Here is an 18,501-nt window from a genome sequence, read left to right as displayed (position 1 = left end):
TGTCTTATATTTCCTGTCTTTCCTGGACCCATTTCTTCCCAGATGACTCTTCCTTGGTCCATGCTGATGGAATGTTTAAGTATTCATTAAAAGATATTAATTAATCACTCATGGGCACTGTGCTAGAAGCTTCAGGAGTGTGTGAGACAGAGACCACTTGTGTGTTGATGTGAACCGTGGTAATCATCTAAGGGTGATGGGTAAGTCTCGCCTGAGGCTAACTCCAGTGGATTTGTATGGGCTTCCCGGAGAAGATCAGGACTTCTAAGGCATTGTGGCTCTGTGAGAAGGAATGATAGATAGATGAGTGATGTCCATGTGGACATGGAATGGGGGACACCAGCATGGGATGACCCGTGATATTTGCCACCACGGAAGTACAGAGACTCCGATGTGGATTCAAATTCTGGCTCCATGTTGTACTAAGTGAACTTAGGCAAGTCTCAACCTCTCACGACCTTCTGAGAAATTTAACCCCTGAATGTTTGGGTAAACATTTTGACAAGTAGATGATAACCAATAAAACTAGCGATCCTAGCACATACAGGTATTTTATGCTAATCGATTTTAAGACAGGAGAAGGTGGGTGTGAGGAGCAGATGTAAGAACCAAAATAATTACAGCATAAAGCAGAATAGATTTTAAAAAAAATTTTTTTAAACGTTTTATTTATTTTTGAGACAGAGAGAGACAGAGCATGAACGGGGGAGGGGCAGAGAGAGAGGGAGACACAGAATCCGAAGCAGGCTCCAGGCTCCGAGCCGTCAGCCCAGAGCCCGACGCGGGGCTCGAACTCACGGACCGCGAGATCGTGACCTGAGCTGAAGTCGGACGCTCAACCGACTGAGCCACCCAGGCGCCCCAAAGCAGAATAGATTTTAAGAGCAGTAAGAAGTACAGGTACAGAATGCCATGGGAATTGAGAGGCAACTTCCAATTGAGATCGTTTCCTTGGTCTTGAAAGGTGGGAGCTGATTGGAAGGGAAGAGACCATATGAAGTCTGAATGGGTGAAGGCAGAAAGAATGCAGTGTGTTCATGGGTCTATGGTAATATGAGAGAAGCTGGAAAGGAAGGCTTGATCAGGGAACCTGAATTCCTGGCAAAAATCTACATGGGACACCAACTGGGTTATGCTGGTACAGGAGCATCTTCTTCGTTCCTAGTGAGCCAAATTAGCCATGACAAACGTTACCATTTGTGAGGACCATTTATGTATTAGGCATATGAATGCAGCCTTGATAGCTTCATATTAGTATATTGAGACAGATCCCACTATTATGGAACCAGATTTCCAGAGCCAATCTGCCCGATATCACACATCAGTAAGTAGTCGAGACAAGGCTGGAACTCGGATTTGAACCTAGTTTGAGCCAGGACAAACACCTGATACTTACTTTGTGACTAAAAGCTGGGCCAGTGAGGGGATAACTAGAGGCTAGTAATACAGGAGCCTTTGACAGCTTTTTTTTTTCCTTTTTTTAAAAGTTTACTTATTTACTTTGAGAGAGACAGAGACAGCGTGAGCCGGGGAGGGGCAGAGAGAGAGAGAGAGAGAGAGAGAGAGAATCCCAAGCAGGCTCCATGCTGTCAACGCAGAGCATGTCGTGGGGCTCGAACTCATGAAACTGTGAGGTCATGACCTGAGCCAAAACCAAGTCGGATGCTTAACCGACTGAGCCATCTAGGTTCCCTTGCCATTGACTGCTTTTAACTCAAGATTTCACACACATGAAAAAGTCTAAGTGACACTGAAAACATTCAGAAAGAAAGGACTCCTTTGTTCTGTGGTCAACCAGCTTTCATTCCTGTAACAGTGGAAAATGCTGGACAGAAATGTGGGTATTTCAGACTATTGACGTGTCCTAGCCACACAATTCCCCCCTGATTTTAAGAGGATTCCTCTTCTTTACAGTCACCTTTCAGCCCTCTCCCCTTTCCTTTCTGGAGGTTCTACTATAGGTATAGATGCCGTGTCAATAAAGAAAATCAAAACTGATGATCTTTTATGTGCCTAACCCATTTTTAGTAAGATCGCGTGGTTAGTGGTTGTTCTTTGTTTCAGGCTGGGAGGACTCTCGGGCCCTGTGGAGGTTCTGGACGGAACTTCCTGATCACAAAGGATGTTCTGGCCACAAGACAGTACCCAACCACCTGGCACAAATCAGCTTCCTCCAAGCAAGTGACAGAACTTAATGTTCCAGAAGCAAGTGAGAATAAGGTCGAAGGGTGGAGCATGAACATCTCACAACGGAATAACCTCTCTTCAAAATCCAAGCCAACAAGAACACAAACCACTTTCTTGGGATGCCTCATGTCAACCCTGTGAATTACTTTACAGTTCACGTTAATTTTTCGACAATCTCTTTTAGGAGGAAACAGGCCAGTTATATTAGACTGGACCACACAACACTGTCGCTGTTTCACCATCGTTTTGCCTACAAAATTGGTCATTTCACACAAGTTGACCTAATAATAATTGTAGCAATGTGTAGTATTCTCAAAATGTTTCATATACGTATTTTTCAATTTAAATGGAGACCGTGGGGTGTATGTGCCCCTTTGAAACAGCACACCTGTATCCCTTGGATATATACCTAGTAGTGCAAATGTAGGTAGCAGTGCTGACAACAACCAAAACATGGAAAGAGCCCAAATGTCCATTGGCAGATGAATGAATAAAGAAGATGTGGTATATATAGACAATGGAGTACTACTCAGCAATCAAAAAGGAAATCTTGCCATTTGCAACTACGTGGATGGAACTGGAGGGCATAATGCTAAGCAGAATTAGTCAGAAAAAGACAAATATCATAGGACTTCACTTAAGATACAAAACAGATGAACATAAGGGAAGGGAGGCAAAAATAATATAAAAACAAGTAGGGGGACAAAACATAAGAGACTCTTAAATACAGAGAACACACTGAGGGTTGCTGGAGGGGTTACGGGTGGGGGGAATGGGCTAAATGGGTAAGGGGCATTAAGGGAGACACTTGTTGAGAGGAGCACTGGGTGTTATACATAGGGGATGAATCACTGGAATCTACTCCTGAGATCATTATTGCACTATATGCTAACTTGGATGTAAATTAAAATATAAATAAAATAAAATAAAATAAAATAAAATAAAATAAAATAAAATAAAATAAAATGGAGACCTTGGGTTGTAAAAACAAAATGAGAATATATAGCACATACTAAATTCTTAATAAGTGTTTGCTGAATCTTCAAGTATATAAACCCCAGTGATCTGATGGCCTTGGTTGTATCTTACGCACACCAGGTATAAACTTTTTTTTAATGTTTGTTTATTTTGAGAGAGAGAGATCAAGCATGAGAGAGGGGCAGAGAGAGAGAGGGAGAGAGAGAGAATCACAGAACCCAACACAGAGCTTGATCCCATGAACCGTGAGATTGCGACCTGAACCGAAATCAAGAGTCAGATGCTTAACCGACCGGGCCACCCAGGCACCCCTAGGTACAAATTTTCTAATGTCAGGCTGAATGCCCTTTAACACTTTGAAGCTGAGTTTCACTAAGCTTGAAAAAATAATAAAAAAAGTTCCACTTGATTTATATATGTACATTTTTATTAGAATTCTTCAGAACTGTCAATAGTTGAACAATACACCAGGAAAAAAACACATGGAACATCAACATCCTTTAAACTTGCACCGCGCACATATTTACACATAAAGTTACTGTATATATAAAAAATATTTTCAAGGACTCATGGGCGGGGGAATTATTCAAAAGACATTATTGCTACATTTCAATATTTACAAAAAAAAAGCCATAAAATAATTTCAAACATTAAGCCACTGCAAAGAAACATCCAATGTGGAAAAAAAAACAAAAACAAAAACAACACAACTATAAAAATATAAACTTTCAAGAATATCCAAGACAAAACTCTCAGTGAAGTGCCCCTGAAGTACCTAGACACCCACAATCAACAGCCACTTATCTTACTATGATCAAAGTCAATAGAAACACAAAGGAAATTCTCTGACAAAGTATGGCAAATAGCGACAATCTCTTACGTGATAACAAAACCCCAAAACCTGTTACCTTTGGAAAGGTGCGAGAGTATAGAACTCCAGTGCAAATGGTTACTTCCAGCTAAACGACCACAGTTCTCTAAATGTAGTCTAAGGGACCCAGGAGGGGGAACCGTGAAGGCGGCATACCTGAATCTCGCGAGACAACAAACATGGCCGCATACACAGGGACCTCTGACGGTTGGGCAGGGAGTTATTAAAAAAAAAAAAAAAAAAAAGTCAACTCTAAGAATAATATCCAGGCTACAGCCCAAAGGGTACAATTTAAATATGTTTCAGCGGGAGAGTAGCCTTACGTCTAAGGAACGGATACAGTATGTTGAGTATATAAACATCAGAGTGCTTTAAGTGTTGGTGGATTGCAAATAAATAAGTACTCAAGCACTCTGCTTCCTACATGGCTGCTATGTAAGCTTTCGGGAAGCTCCTCTGGACAGCTGGGTGAAGAGAAGCAAGAGCAGTACTGATGATGAAGGCCAAGCTGCTTCTTGAGTGTTGAAGGACCCTCTTGGGCTCAAGGCAAGAATACCCCCCAAAATATTTGTCTACAAGCATACACACACGCACACACATACACACTTATATAGGTACTGGCCCGGCGTCCAGGATATGCCTGCAGAGGAGGCTGAATCTAAACTTAATGTCTGGCTACAGAAGGATCCAAACTAAAACAGCACTGTTTTGTCACTCCCAAGGGAGTCATGCAGTCAGTCACTTTCTCAAATGGCATCCAATCCATTGAGCACAATGCCATTCTGAAGCTGGTAGGCTTGTTCTGGAGCATCTGCAGAGCAAGTTCATAGGCTACAAAAGGAGATCTTTGTTAAGATTGTGCTTGGCAATTATGGGGTTTTTTTTTCTTAAAAAAAAAAAAAAAAAGCACTGTTTCCTTCAAATTTGTCTGGCCCTTAATCTATTTCTACACACAGCAGACTTGAGCCAGGGTCATATCCAGAAACTACATCTTGTGGGTTTTCTCTCCTCAATATATGAACATGTACAATTTATAGATGAGTATATACAAATGCTGGCTGGGGAGGCCTTCTCTCTGATTCAGCGCCCTAATAGCGAACTCTATTTACAGACCAGGTCAGTAGTAAAAAGGCTCATGCCCAGCAGCGAGTCTTATACTCCTGCTCGGGGAGCATTTTTTCCATGGCCTATGTCTCATTCCTCAGCACGAAATCCTAGATTTCTTAAGCCCAGATAGTCATAGACTTCTGCCCTTTGTTCTAATAACATTCCATTTTCCACATCAAGAGATCAGGTTTCAGCTTCTAATCTTGCTGCGTCATCGTATCATTATGGATGGTTATGAGGCCCAAAGGCGACTACTGCCATTTATTCAAATAAACTATCAACTCTGCTCTTCAAACAGAAAGTGGAGAAGCCTTGGAAAGGCCCCAGGGTGTGTGGCCCATCCCACCCTCCCTTGCTCCAAGTCTGCATTTTGTTTTTGTTTTGTTTTGTTTTCGTTAATGGGGGCTGCCTCGTTATCGGGGATATGTGCAGTTCGAACCCTTACAATAGCGTGGTGGCTGATGACAAAAATCATTGGCCACTGAAGTGTGCTTGTAAAGACGGGATTACAGCGGGGTGTCCTCTACCCTGGAACAGGATGCGAGTTGAAGGGGGAATGAAATAACCAGGATAGGAACCAAAAGAAGAGGGATCGTTCTCGCTGGGGAGACCCCGGCGCTCCTCCTGCTTCAGGCATCCTCGTGGACCAGCAGAGGCTGGGTAGAAGATGTGCTGCTGCCCACAGAATTGATCCGCACACAATGGTCCACCGCTGTGGGGCGCTCCCGGTTCGGGCTGCAGTTTGCTAAGTTGGAATAAATCTGAGGAAAACAAGCCCACAGTTAACATGCCAGTCCCTACACCACGAACACAACGACAAAGGGGCCCATTTGGGCTTCGGGATCGCAAATAACTTACAAGGCCTTTTAAAGGGAGGAGATTTACAAGACTTTCACAGCCAAAACCCCAATCCTATTGACAAAAGGAAACACAAGCTTTGTTTTAGCCCTCATTTCCCCCCAGGTCTGATACATAAAAAGTGATGGCAAAAAAAATGTGCTGGGATGCATCTGGGAGCAAGTATTATCTAACCTATTAAAAAGCTTTATAAACCTCTGAGGCCAATGATGAACCCAATGGCTGATGTCATTTGCTGGGAAATCGGTGGCCCTTCCAGGGGTGGGAAATGCTGTTGTATTTGAAATCTGCTCGGACACCCGGAAAAGCAAGCTTTAACCCAAAAATATCAGTGGTGTGCTCATAGAAAAGGTAGCTCCGAGCCACGATCCATTAAAAAAAAGCAGCTTAAATAAATCCAAGTTATAGTAAGGATCACGAATTCTTCCTTAAGAGCAGGAGAAGAAATAATGGATTTGAGTTTTGAACGCCCCCCCCTCCCCAAATCACTGGGAGGGATCTCCCAACTTCAAACAGCTCTTCATTCTATATGGCTTGTGGGCATGACAGCTAGCTACCATTTTCTGGCTATGCTTGTTTGAGCAGAAGGTCTATTTCACTGCAGTAACAAGCTGTCTTTTCTATGCCTTCATTCTAGTTCACATTACCCCACTGTCCAAAGGCTGAAGGGCCATGACACGTGACACAGAGAACACGCCGACCCCATGACCGGCACTTGGGGTGGGGGAGGAAACACGGTGCATCCTTATGAAACATTCCGCTTCCACATTTCTGCATGCAAAGCCCTCCACTCTTTTTCCTTCTCATCTCATGTGTTTAGGCTCAGAAAGGGGAGCCAGGCAGAAAGAACTGTTTCCACTGCTTTACGTGGCTGCCCAAAGCCCAGTTTGCCACCTAAGCCAAGGAGAGAAGGGATGAGTAAAGGTCTTCACCCCCAGAGCCTCAGAAGGGTGCATCTGGAACCAAGAGAAAGGAAGGAGGTTCTACGCCTGGCCAGAGGGAACTCACATGATTGGTGCTATCTGAAATCTGCTTCTCGATTAGCTGCACGATCTGCTTGAATGTTGGCCTTTTCAGGGGATCAGCATCCCAGCAAGTCTTCATTATGTCATACCTGCAAAGCAGAAAGCCATTTCCTATCACCCCCCAATGCCGTTAACCTGGCTTCTCACGGCGTATGCCATGTGACAATCTCAAATTCCAGGGCCGTGCAAACGGACATACTGAATGGCACGTGCGTGATGAAATAAAACACCGTATATGTGAAAGGTGGCTGAAACTTTCCACATATTTGGTGACAAGAGATTATGAAAATAAACTACAAAAATGACATTTGATCAAGATGTCATAAAAAGGAATCAGGTGACATTGACATTTCAAACCGTACCAGTGAAAACCCTTAACATCTGGGTTTCTATCTTCGTAAAGGAAAATAAAAGGGGAAGCACTATCTGAAGGAAAACGTGTCGGCCCTTACATTTCAGCAGGTGCGTGCTCAGGGCTGAGCATTCGGAACCCTTCCTTGATCATCTTGTAGAACTTAGAGTCGACTGGCATTCCAGGGTAGGGGCTGCTTCCTGAGGCACAAACGGTTTGCAAATCAGTGTTACTAATAAGCAAGCAGGACACTGACGAACCTTAAAGAAGATGCTGAGTCTAACCAAGGTGCCTTTGGCAAGGCATTTTACCTAAAGAGAACAGCTCCCACAGAAAAATCCCATAGGACCAGACATCACTTTCAAATGTGTACACACAGTTGAAAATGCTTTCAGGTGCCATCCACTTCACAGGTAGCCGAGCCTGTAATGGAAGCACAACAGATTCGGCCAGGTTAATTAAGAAGTTAAAAAAAAAAAAAAATTCCTGTAGACATTGCTCCTGCTGAGGGGGTGAGGGTGAGAAGTTGACTGCCCACCATCTCACAAAAGCCTTTTCCCCTAGGACCTCAGATGACTCCTACTACCTCTGAAACTGGGGGCTCACACGATCCTATCCCCATTTTCAAAAGCGGGACATTGAGTCAATACAGCATGGCGGTTAAGAGCACAGCCGTCAGAGGCAGACACATGGGTTCAAATCCTGGCTCCGCCACTGGCCTTGAGTAACAGAGGTTTGTGAGTTACCACTGAATGTGTTTTCCCTTTTCCTTGATAGAAACATGGCCTCCCACAATAAAAACGACATTTCCCAGCTCCTTTGCAGCTTGGTGTAGCCATGCGACTCAAGTCTGGACACCAGGTTGTAGGTATGATACGGCAACTATAGGAAGACCTTCTTAAAAGATGGCTGGCATGTGCCCTTTGCTCTTTCCCTTCTCATCCCTCCTCCACCCTGCCTTCCGACTGTGGTGGCTGGCTATCCAGTGGCCACCTTGGGCCAAGAACAGGAGGGCTATACCAGAGATGTAAGAAAATGGAAGGGTAAAAGGATTTGGTCCTGAGTGCTTCACAGAACCTCTACACCAGCCGTGGCCTGCGGCTACTACACTTCTTTTACTTTTCTTTTGGGTTTTCTGTCCTTTGAAACCCAAACCAATCCTTCATGAATACACTGGGAAGGTCACAAGTATCTGTAATTAAAAGACAATCTCGGGGCGCCTGAGTGGCTCAGTCGGTTAGGCATCCGACTTCGGTTCAGGTCATGATCTCACGGTCCGTGAGTTCGAGCCCCGCGTCGGGCTCTGTGCTGACAGCTCAGAGCCTGGAGCCCGCTTCGGATTCTGTGTCTCCCTCTCTCTCTGCCCCTCCCCTGTTCATGCTCTGTCTCTCTCTATCTCAAAAATAAATAAACGTTAAAAAAAAAAATTTAAAAAGACAATCTCAATATGGTCTGCTAGAAAGCAAAAATAATACTTCATATCTCATGAGTTGTTTGGTGGGTTAAATGAGATCACGTAGGTAAAAGTGCTTACCACAGTACTGCCGACAGACCAATCTCTAAACGATTGCCTTGCACAAGCGAGCACACAATAAATAGGGGCGGCTCATGGTGCCTAGGACTATTCCAAGGTGGCAAGTAGCAGACTGGTCTTTACATTCAACAGCTGAACTTCACATCCTGAAGTCTCTCTGCTAAAATCGAGTCAGACTTGCTGGGACTATTGCTCTTACAGACATTCTGGATGCCTGGATCTTAATCTACCACAAAAAGCTAACTCAGTCCTTCTCTTAATCCATTCAGGATTGAAACTGGGAAGACAATTTTGTTTTTCTAGTGTTAAAGTTATTTTAGCCAGCAGGGATGAGAAAAGAAAAGAAAAGAAAAGAAAAGAAAAGAAAAGAAAAGAAAAGAAAAGAAAAGAAAAAAGAAAAGAAAAGAAAAGAAAAGAAAGGAAGGGAAGGGAAGGGAAGGGAAGAGAAGGAAGAGAAGAGAAGAAAAAAGAAAAGAAAGAAAGAAAGAAAGAAAAAGAAATTAAGGAAGAAGAAAAGAAAAGAAGGAAAGGAAAGGAAAGGAAAGGAAAGGAGAAGAGAAGAGAAGAGAAGAGAAGAGAAGAGAAGAGAAGAAAGAAGGAAGGAAGGAAGAAAGAGAAAGAAAAGAAAGAAAAAGGAAGGGAAGGAAGAAGGAAAGAAGAGGAAGAAAGGAAGAGAGAAAAAGAGAGAAAAAGAGAAAAAAGAGAGAGAAAAAGAGACAGAGAAAAAGAAAGAAAGGGAAGGAAGGATGGAAGGGAGGAAGGAAGGACACATTCCAGTATCCCCTCCCAGATTTTATACCTAAGTTCCTACAGGGAGCTTTAACCTGAGATTGAAGGTGTCCTGAACTCAGGGGCCTGTGGACTTGGAAGGGGGAAAAAAATGCCATACATTCTTATTTTCACTAACTTCTAAATGAAGTTTAGCATTTCCTTAAGTTCTGGATGAAAGCAATAAAGCCCAGTAATGTCAGCAGGTCCTGTGATTCCATCACCAACAGTCACTGCAGACACCTCCATCATGATTAGTGTTTACGTTCATCACCACTTTGAAATCAGTTTTTAGACCCACGGCTAGAACAGGTTATTCTGTGTAACAAAGAAACACGCGTACTGATGTCCAAAAATATCCTTTTTTAATATTTTGATAACTATATTCCAATTTAACTGCTTTTCTTGGTAATCCTATAGATTTTATTTTATGCATTTAAGACAATGTTCTGACAAGGTATCCGCTGGCTTCACCCGCAGAAATATGACGAAGAACCTACGAGGAATGGAAGAACTTTCTGAGAAGCTGTCACGGGGAGATGTCACATGACTATGATGTAGCAAATCTGAGGCAGTAACATGTTGTGGGAGTTTCCCTGCTTTTAACTTGTCCCATAAATCCTCCTTACCCAGGAGCCTGGTGAAGAGAGATCTGTAATTGGTTCGTGCAACAGACTTGAGCTGGAGCCCACAATCTAGAAGCCTGGTGGGACCTAACCCATCCTTGTTCATTACAGGTCGCGAACCAATCACAAGCTATTAAGAAGCTGCAGCATAACCACTGTCATGATTATTTATATCCCACATAAGACATCTATAAAGAACAGTCAGAAGAACGAGCGCCACGTGCATATTGGCTGCAACGCACCTGAACTCTGTAAAGTTCTAAGCACTTCACCTAGATTCACTCATTTAACCCTCCTAACAACTTGATGAGTCAGGTGACAGTATCATTTCCCAAGAAGAGAAAAAGAAGCAAGGTTGAGAGGCCCCGGGTAATTCTTGCCAAACATCACAGAGCCATTAAATGATGGAACCAGATCCGAGCTCGGCAACGGCAGTCCAGAAACTGCCGTCTTCCTCCTCTTGCCCTTCTGTCACTATTCCAAGGCCTGGATCGGGGACTACCTCTCATTCTTTCTTCCAGTAGTGCATGCACCGGGATGGAGAGAACTTGGTTTCATTAACCCTCGTAATAATGAAGTGCAGCGTCAGAAGAGATTTATTAGAAATACATGCCTTGATCAGGAAGGAAAGCCAGAAACACTTCTGTAAAACCAAGCCAAGTACAGCCTACCCATAGAGATGGCCACAGTGACGCAGGACAAAATATTACATTATCCTAAGGCACACACACAGCTACCATCAGGAATAAATCTGGACTGGGGAAACAGGCCTAGGAAAGAGATGCAGAAGAATATATACACGGGACTATATGGCTTCCCACACTAACGGGATGCTGCTTGTAGATCATGGGCTCTGGATTCAGCCTTTAACCGACCTGTGTCATCTGAGAATCAGTGATGTTTATTACTAAAACATATAAAACATACTGAGCTTTAGTTTCTCCAACTCTGAAAGAGTGAAGACATTGCATTCTAACACCCAGGGGTTGTTCTCAGGATACAATGAAAACTGGCAACGAAATAAAGCACTCTGAACTAAAATCACTATGTTCTATAAGCCCATGATTACTTACAAAACTATTTAATATGCTCTCTATTGGTTTTAAGATCCGACATTCTACATACCTAATTCTGAACATAACCTTAGATTTTAATCTTTTTCACATAGCATGTCAATCTCCAGATAAAATTCCCCCGCTGTGACCTTCAGGCCCACATTTGTTTCACTTGAACAAAACAGAGTTCATTGCTATTCTCAGGCTATAATGAAAATTAAGGCTATTTCTGTTTCCTTCACATGCCCCATAATTACACAATTAGAATTAGGAATTCTATTATCGGAATGTTAGTTGTAGTAATGTTCAGCATACCATGCAAATTTTGCTGAAGGACACTTAATTTGACTGCTAAAATGCATGCTATCTCAAAGGTAGGATTTGCATTACGAAACTCATAAAAAGCAATTCTTAGAAAAACTTGAAACTAACATCCTTCATTGGACTGTCAAGCAGAGAGCGGGTACTTACGTTTCCTTTGACCACATAATTAGAATCATTCTTGATGTCTCTGGCTAGACCAAAATCACAAATCTTTGTGATTCGACCATGAGTAAGGAGGATATTTCTAGCAGCCAAGTCTCTGTGAATACACTATTAGGAGAGTGGGAGAGAAAAGAAAACCATTTACATTTATTTTAAACTCCTCAAGAATGAAAACTACGTGCAATGTTAGGATGCTGCTTCTGTCACACAGGTCCAGTAACTTGGCTTCGCACTGAAGCTATTGGGTGCACCAAAAATAAACATCTAAATTACGCTCTGAATGATGTGTGTTTCGCATCGTTAGGACCTTAATTACTACAATCGCTTTCAAAACCAACTCGAATACATTTTCTTCCTCTTAGGACTGCTTTCATTCACAGGAAAATACATTATAAATAGTCACATCATACTTTTTAAACTGAAAACTCATTTTGCATGCTTCTTTTTGAATGTCCTTTTATAGAGTTTCTGAAATGTGTTTGCAACTTCAATTTGATGTCTCCCAAGGACACAGGGAAGAGGCTCTTTATTTCAGCCATCCTACATCCTCTTTTAGTTTGGTAATTGTTTGGAAATGTCACCAGTGACACTTACGGGGAGGATCTGTTACCTCCTCCTAGTCTGCCAGTCCCATTTGCTAGGGCACCCCTCTCACCCTTCCAGAGACTCTGTTCCTTGTTTTGATTCTATCATTCCCTTCCCATCCCCATCTTTTCCCCAAATGCTTATCATTCTGACTCCTTTATTCCCCCACACTTCATAAACCATACAATATTTGAGGTCCAACTTCAATAAAGCCCAAGTATGTGCTTCACCAAGCATTGCAACTGCATGAGGTACCCCTTCCTTTTGCTGATGAAATCATTCTCTCTATTTTCTAAGAGCAGCTCCCGTATCCTAAAAGCCAAAGTTTTTAAATGAATTCAATGCATAAAAAAAAAATATTCATAGAAAGCTCATTTAGACAGGCTTGCACTTTAAGGCTTATAAATGAGAACAGGAATTCCAAAAAGACAGCAGTTGGAATATGAAGAAACTAAATCTCCTCTGTTTTTGGTTACTGCACTTCAAAATGACACTGTGCATTCGAACTATGGCTCCAAAGTGCTCGGTGGGGTTGGGGCTGGGGGGGTTGGTGTGGGAGTGCCTTCCCGGGAACCACACCCACTCACATTCTTCGAGGCGAGGAATGCCATGCCCTTGGCCACTTGGTACGAGAAGCTCAGCAAGTCCTCCAGGTCTAGAGCCAACTCATCGTCCTCCATGATGGCGGGAGTCACATCTCTTTCTATGTATGAGCCTGTTAGGAGGAGAAGGACTTTGTTAGCAATTAAACCTCAAAGCAAGGAAAACAGAAGATGGTGACAACAGGGATACCAAAGGGCTGGTAACGAAGGGACTGATGTGAACGTGCAGGCAGGTCATCTCCCCGGTGCTGAGGAAACGGAAGTGCTCAAGCACAAAGTTAATATTCATCACCTGGGGCCTCAGGGGAGCAGGATCATGAATCAATACAAAAACCTCATGTTTTTGATATGTAAAACATGCATCTGATACATTGTGATCTGCAAAATACATATGTGATACACATATATTTTCATACATGCAGTAAGATGCGCATACACAGTTACAAACGCTCTGACCCCAATGCCCACTTGGAACCCTTAACTGCCATTCAACATTGGCACTGTTATTGGGGGCTACTGTAACGGGGAACCAGTCGCCATGGGGCACGGTATGATATTTCAGAGCAGTATGAGAAATCCTCTCGAAATGAAAAAGGTACCCACCTATTCTGGCAGATCTCCTTTTGTCTGCCTTGGTTGGCACAACATAAGAAACGCCGGGTTTCATGTCCATGTACTCATTAGTACTATCGTTGCTGGGAGAGAGGAAATATCCATCCATCAAATCATGACTGAACAAAATGGGAAAAAGGGGAGTACCCACGGGGCAGGCTCTATACCCTCATTCCCTTCTTTACAGAACAGGCTGATTTTGTTCAAAGAAAGTACTGCCAGGTCTGAGTGAAGAAAATCTTGTTCATAAGATAGGGGATTTTAATATTCAACATTAGGGTCCAATCCCCAGGAATGAGACGGCATGTTTTGTGTTCAATCGTAGATGGGGGATTAGAAATTCCCCATCTCTTGACACCAGGGATTTAATGGGGAAACAGAGAGTAAAAAAAATTAACCCCCATCCCCTTAAACTCTCTAAATTAGCCCCAAGAGACAAGATGAAAGAGACAAGACACAAAGGGCAAGAACTTCTGAGATGTGTTATGGGGGGAAGGCAGGGATCGTTAACATATAGCGACTGATGGAAGAAGGTTTTAAAAAAACCAAGTTTAGTTCAGATAAACACCAATAATTTGGATGATTTTCTGAACCATCTGGACCTCTTGAATCTGCAACATTTGGCTGGAAAGTCTTCAAGATTTCTAGTACTTCCTGCTTCTGATTAGCATAGAAACACTGTGACAACAATCTCCTTCAGATTATGCTGGTGGTTCCAGTCCCATATGGGATCCCAGTGCACAAAGAACACCACGTCGGATTGAACAATTTAGGCCATTATTTCAGAAAGTTGAAAAATATCTATGGGGCCAAGGTTTTTAGAAATAAGGCAAAGTGGCTCATTTATTTATACAAAGAGCATATGTTCTGGAGAAACTAACCAAAGGTGGTTGGTTTGTACTGTATTTTACTACCACCTGACACTACCCAAATTTACTGGGCTAAAAAAAAGAATAAAACAAAAAGCCTTCGCCTGGGGTTTAAAACTTTAGCCAGGGCAGGTACAGAAAAGGGCTTTAAGAGGTAACCGTCCACCAATAATATTTGCTCTTCTTGAGGGCCTGGAGTCAAGTTCGAAAGACAACGTCTTGCCATCTCAAAATGCAGGGGGACAGAGTGAATAAAAGGCAGAGGAGAAATCCAATACACAATTTCAGAAATATAAAGCGTAAGGGAGGAGTATGATTTCTGCTGGCCTCTGGGTGAATCTAGGAAACCTTCATAAATGGTGGATCTCAACCTTTGGAAAGAACGGGCAAGGTATGGCAGAGAAGAATCCTATTCTGGTTGGTAAGCCACATTCGTCCTCCTTAAAGGAATTTGAAGCTCCTTACACATCATTCAAATTCAGAACTATATTAAGTATAAAACAGATGAAAATAAGGTATAGAACTTTTAAAAATGTGCTAGTCTTTGTGCCTTTTTATAGCATGATGAGTTTTTTAAAAAAGGGCAAGGTATACAGAAATAATTCACAGGTAGACGGTGAGAAACCTACATGCAGAGATACGTTCAGAGCTCTCTGCCACTCTGTTAAAGGTTTTCAAGAAGTTTACTGAGGCAACTCAACAATACAGTAACAAGCCCGACAGGGTGAATGAAATGACACACAAGAACAGTCATAAGAGAAACAGGTACAGAATTCATTCGACTGAACAGAACTAATGCCTTGAAACAAACGAAAGATGCATTTAAAAAAATCAACGGAAATCTAAGTTTAACACTATTCAAATCTTTACAAACACTATTCGAACTTTCTAAATTGTTGGTGACATCTAAATGATTTAATAATTCTGATTTTGTGCCTCGAAGTATCTCTGTTCACGTTTTTTTTTTTTTAACAATCGGCCTTGATTGCAAACCCTTATGACCCCTCGAACTGCCTGTTAACAGCTATTTATGTAAATCAGCCTTACCAGGAAGACTCCTTTGACTGCAGAAGGTTCTTATAAAGTGCCACTTCTGCATGATCTTCCTGCTTTGAGCAAATAAATGAATCGCGTTTTCTTCTCAAAAAATTCAAAAGATCACCATAGCAACAATACTCAGTAATGACCAGGGTGGGCCCTACAGGCATATAAGAGAAGGTTAAATAAAGAGAGATGAGATATATAGACAATGCTGCGCCCCCCCCCCCCCCCAATTACACTCAGGAGTGATCATAACCATTAACATTCAGGTTCGTTTGACAAGCCCACTTAGTACCAATACAATCCTACCTATTGACACCGCTGGCAAAAAATAGCATTCTGTGGGGTCAAACTGAACAAGCAAGCCCCCTTTACCTGCCTTTCTAAGTGATGTCAGTGCTTGGAGCCAGGCATGACTGCTGGCTTTACAAAGAGTTACCGCTTTCAATGTTGTACGACTATCAAATTTCCTCCATGAATCCTTTGATTCACTTCTGTTTGCAGGGGCTCCACACCCTCTCCCACCGTTATTGTGGAAATGATGCAGAGAACAAACTGCATAATAAGAAAAAGCAACCACACGGAACAGCCGGCTGATATGTGACCGTGCCTACAACTGCAGCCCTGAAGTTAACAGGCAACTATTTCACTTGGGCAGACATGTTGGTGAACCATGCATGACGTGGATGCCACCTTCACGGGGGCTGTTTTAAGAAATTATGGAGGCCGTCAACTTGACCGCGAATCTCTGTACATCTTGAGGAAGATGGCTCATCTGGTCCTTTGGACCAACATGTTTTCTGGAAACATCACAGAGATCCTTGATGGAAGGCTCTACCTCAGAACGGCTTCAGACCGGAAATTTATTTTCTTGCAGAAGTGAAGTGTCTGCCTCATTTGGTGCATTATTTGAGAACTGGCAGGCTTCGAAGTCTATCTTTAATTATGACGTGCAAATGAATGTTAACCCTTTAGTGACTACAAATGATCCAGCAAAGTATAAAGCCTGCAAGATCGGGAGACCTGCTGGATGAGAGGAGACATTCTCAAGATCCTCAGGAGGTCAATGTCGAGGCAACATATGTGACAGTAACTAGGGTATGTCCTGGGCTGTCCCACCCATGACGATAAAACTCAAATACACACTCTGAAGAACAACACTTTTGGGAGCAAAGGTGTGAAATCAAGCAAGAGGTAACAACCTGGGCAAAAATCTTGCAAGAAGCTTGTAATCGAGCATTGTCGAAATTGTATGAAAATTTCCTTTTGATCATTTGAAAGATAATAAAAGGTAATTTGGTCATGGCTTTACCTCCAACGGTGCATGCTCCGAGAAGATTCACAATATTCATGTGATTGCCGAGGTAACTCAAGACTTTGAGCTCGGACATGAGGGCTTCTCGTTCGGTTAAATGGGCACTTGCTAAAATTAGAGAGATCTCATTTTAGCAAAAAGTACATCTGGCAAGCCAATGTTGAGGGCATGCAGCAGCCTACAGGAGAAAAGCTTACGTTTGAGCATCTTAACGGCAACGGTCATGGCCGCATCCGACTTAATCAGGCCATATGCAGTGGCCTCAACCACCTTCCCGAAGGCACCGGCACCCAAGGTTTTCCCTGCAGAAAGGAAGGGAAGAGAGCACGTGGTGGTGTTGGGACCAACGGACCACCTGCGTAATCTCAAACTCAACAATTAAGGAACTGTTACAGAATTAAGGACAAATCTGTCCATGACATCTCCCTATAATGTGCAGTAGGCCAACTCTATCAAAGGTGGTGACATTTCACAGAAAACCCGGTTTCAGGTGCAACAGAACAAAGGAAGTTATTGGGGTTCCCTAAAGTCTTTGTTATGCGCACCCAAAGAGGTTACACGGAAAGCCCCGGCTTCATACTGACCAAAACTCAGCCTGTTTCTGGGAAACTCCCATTTGTGATCGTAAGGAAGCTGTGTTGGGTCTATGTAAACATAATTGTTTCCATTTATCTCCTCGACAACCTTCCACTGCACTTCATACATGGGTTTCTGGTCGGGGGAGAAAGGGAAAGGTATATCGTCTTTTAATGATGAACATTTCAATCATTACAGCGCTTATTAGGGGAGAGAGCAAAGGAAGGATTACCTGTAAATATTTGTAGGTAAGTATCATCACGATAATACACATCATACCAGCTGCGATCACAAAACCAATCAGCAAAGGTGTGAACAGGGTGTGAGGATGCATTTGTTCTAAAATGAAAGGGGAATGTGGAATCACAATCTATTAGCAGGGACGGATCTTTATCCACCTGACCCCAAACTCGCCCATCTCCCATTTTACAGCCCATGGCAGGGTTCAAAGCCATGGGCATTCTCCGCTCCTTGCCTCGTTTATTATCTTACTCTTGTTATTCAAAGGAATCTTTTCAAATAACAACTTAAACCAGGCTCCTGTGGAGGTTGAGATTTCTGTAGCATAAGAATAATTTTATGCCGCTTGTCAACAAAAAACAACATACGAGTGAGTTTTGTACTTCAACCAAATTCCTGCTTTGGACAGCTTTAAGAAGTTTCCTTTCTGGAGGGTCTAAACTTTCTTCTTTATGCTTCCCTGCATTTTCCAAATTTTCTACATGGAGCAAGAATTTCTTTTACAACCAAGAAAACATTGTAAGAAAACATTTTTAAAATGTTCTTTCATTGCCTGAGTAAAAAAAAAAAAAAATCTATGATGAAGAACAATGGAAGATTCTTCCCTCATTACTCAAAACTGAAAACACACAACTTTTTGGCACACATCTTTGCCAACTCAAGAAAACAAAAACTAAGCCCTAAGAATGTAGGCGCCCGGTTTCTTTGTCTTCTAACTTCATACCAATTCATCAATTTGTCCACAAGGATCATTTAACTTATGTTAGCAGAGGTAGTCAGTCACTCATGATTCAAATTTTGCAGACATTAAAGA

General features: G+C 42.5%; 1 protein-coding gene across 2 annotated transcripts in view; it reads right to left on the bottom strand.

The window, feature by feature from the left end:
• Window positions 1-3,570: 3,570 nt before the first annotated feature.
• Window positions 3,571-18,501, bottom strand: part of KIT (KIT proto-oncogene, receptor tyrosine kinase) — an 86,468-nt gene continuing 71,537 nt past the window's right edge. For both annotated transcript variants that reach the window (XM_060654993.3, XM_060654994.3), the window contains exons 10-21: window positions 17,680-17,786; window positions 17,456-17,582; window positions 17,069-17,173; window positions 16,869-16,979; window positions 15,563-15,713; window positions 13,638-13,729; window positions 13,020-13,147; window positions 11,833-11,955; window positions 7,690-7,801; window positions 7,479-7,578; window positions 7,010-7,115; window positions 3,571-5,904 (exon numbers count right to left, since the gene is read on the bottom strand). In XM_060654993.3, the coding sequence (XP_060510976.2) occupies window positions 5,773-5,904; window positions 7,010-7,115; window positions 7,479-7,578; window positions 7,690-7,801; window positions 11,833-11,955; window positions 13,020-13,147; window positions 13,638-13,729; window positions 15,563-15,713; window positions 16,869-16,979; window positions 17,069-17,173; window positions 17,456-17,582; window positions 17,680-17,786 (1,394 nt within the window). In that variant the 3' untranslated portion in view covers window positions 3,571-5,772. The remainder of the gene's footprint in view (window positions 5,905-7,009; window positions 7,116-7,478; window positions 7,579-7,689; window positions 7,802-11,832; window positions 11,956-13,019; window positions 13,148-13,637; window positions 13,730-15,562; window positions 15,714-16,868; window positions 16,980-17,068; window positions 17,174-17,455; window positions 17,583-17,679; window positions 17,787-18,501) is intronic.

The sequence above is a fragment of the Panthera onca genome, chromosome B1 (assembly GCF_046562875.1).
Source record: "Panthera onca isolate mPanOnc1 chromosome B1, mPanOnc1 haplotype 2, whole genome shotgun sequence".
NCBI lineage: Eukaryota > Metazoa > Chordata > Mammalia > Carnivora > Felidae > Panthera > Panthera onca.
This window is presented reverse-complemented; position numbering and strand designations above follow the sequence as displayed.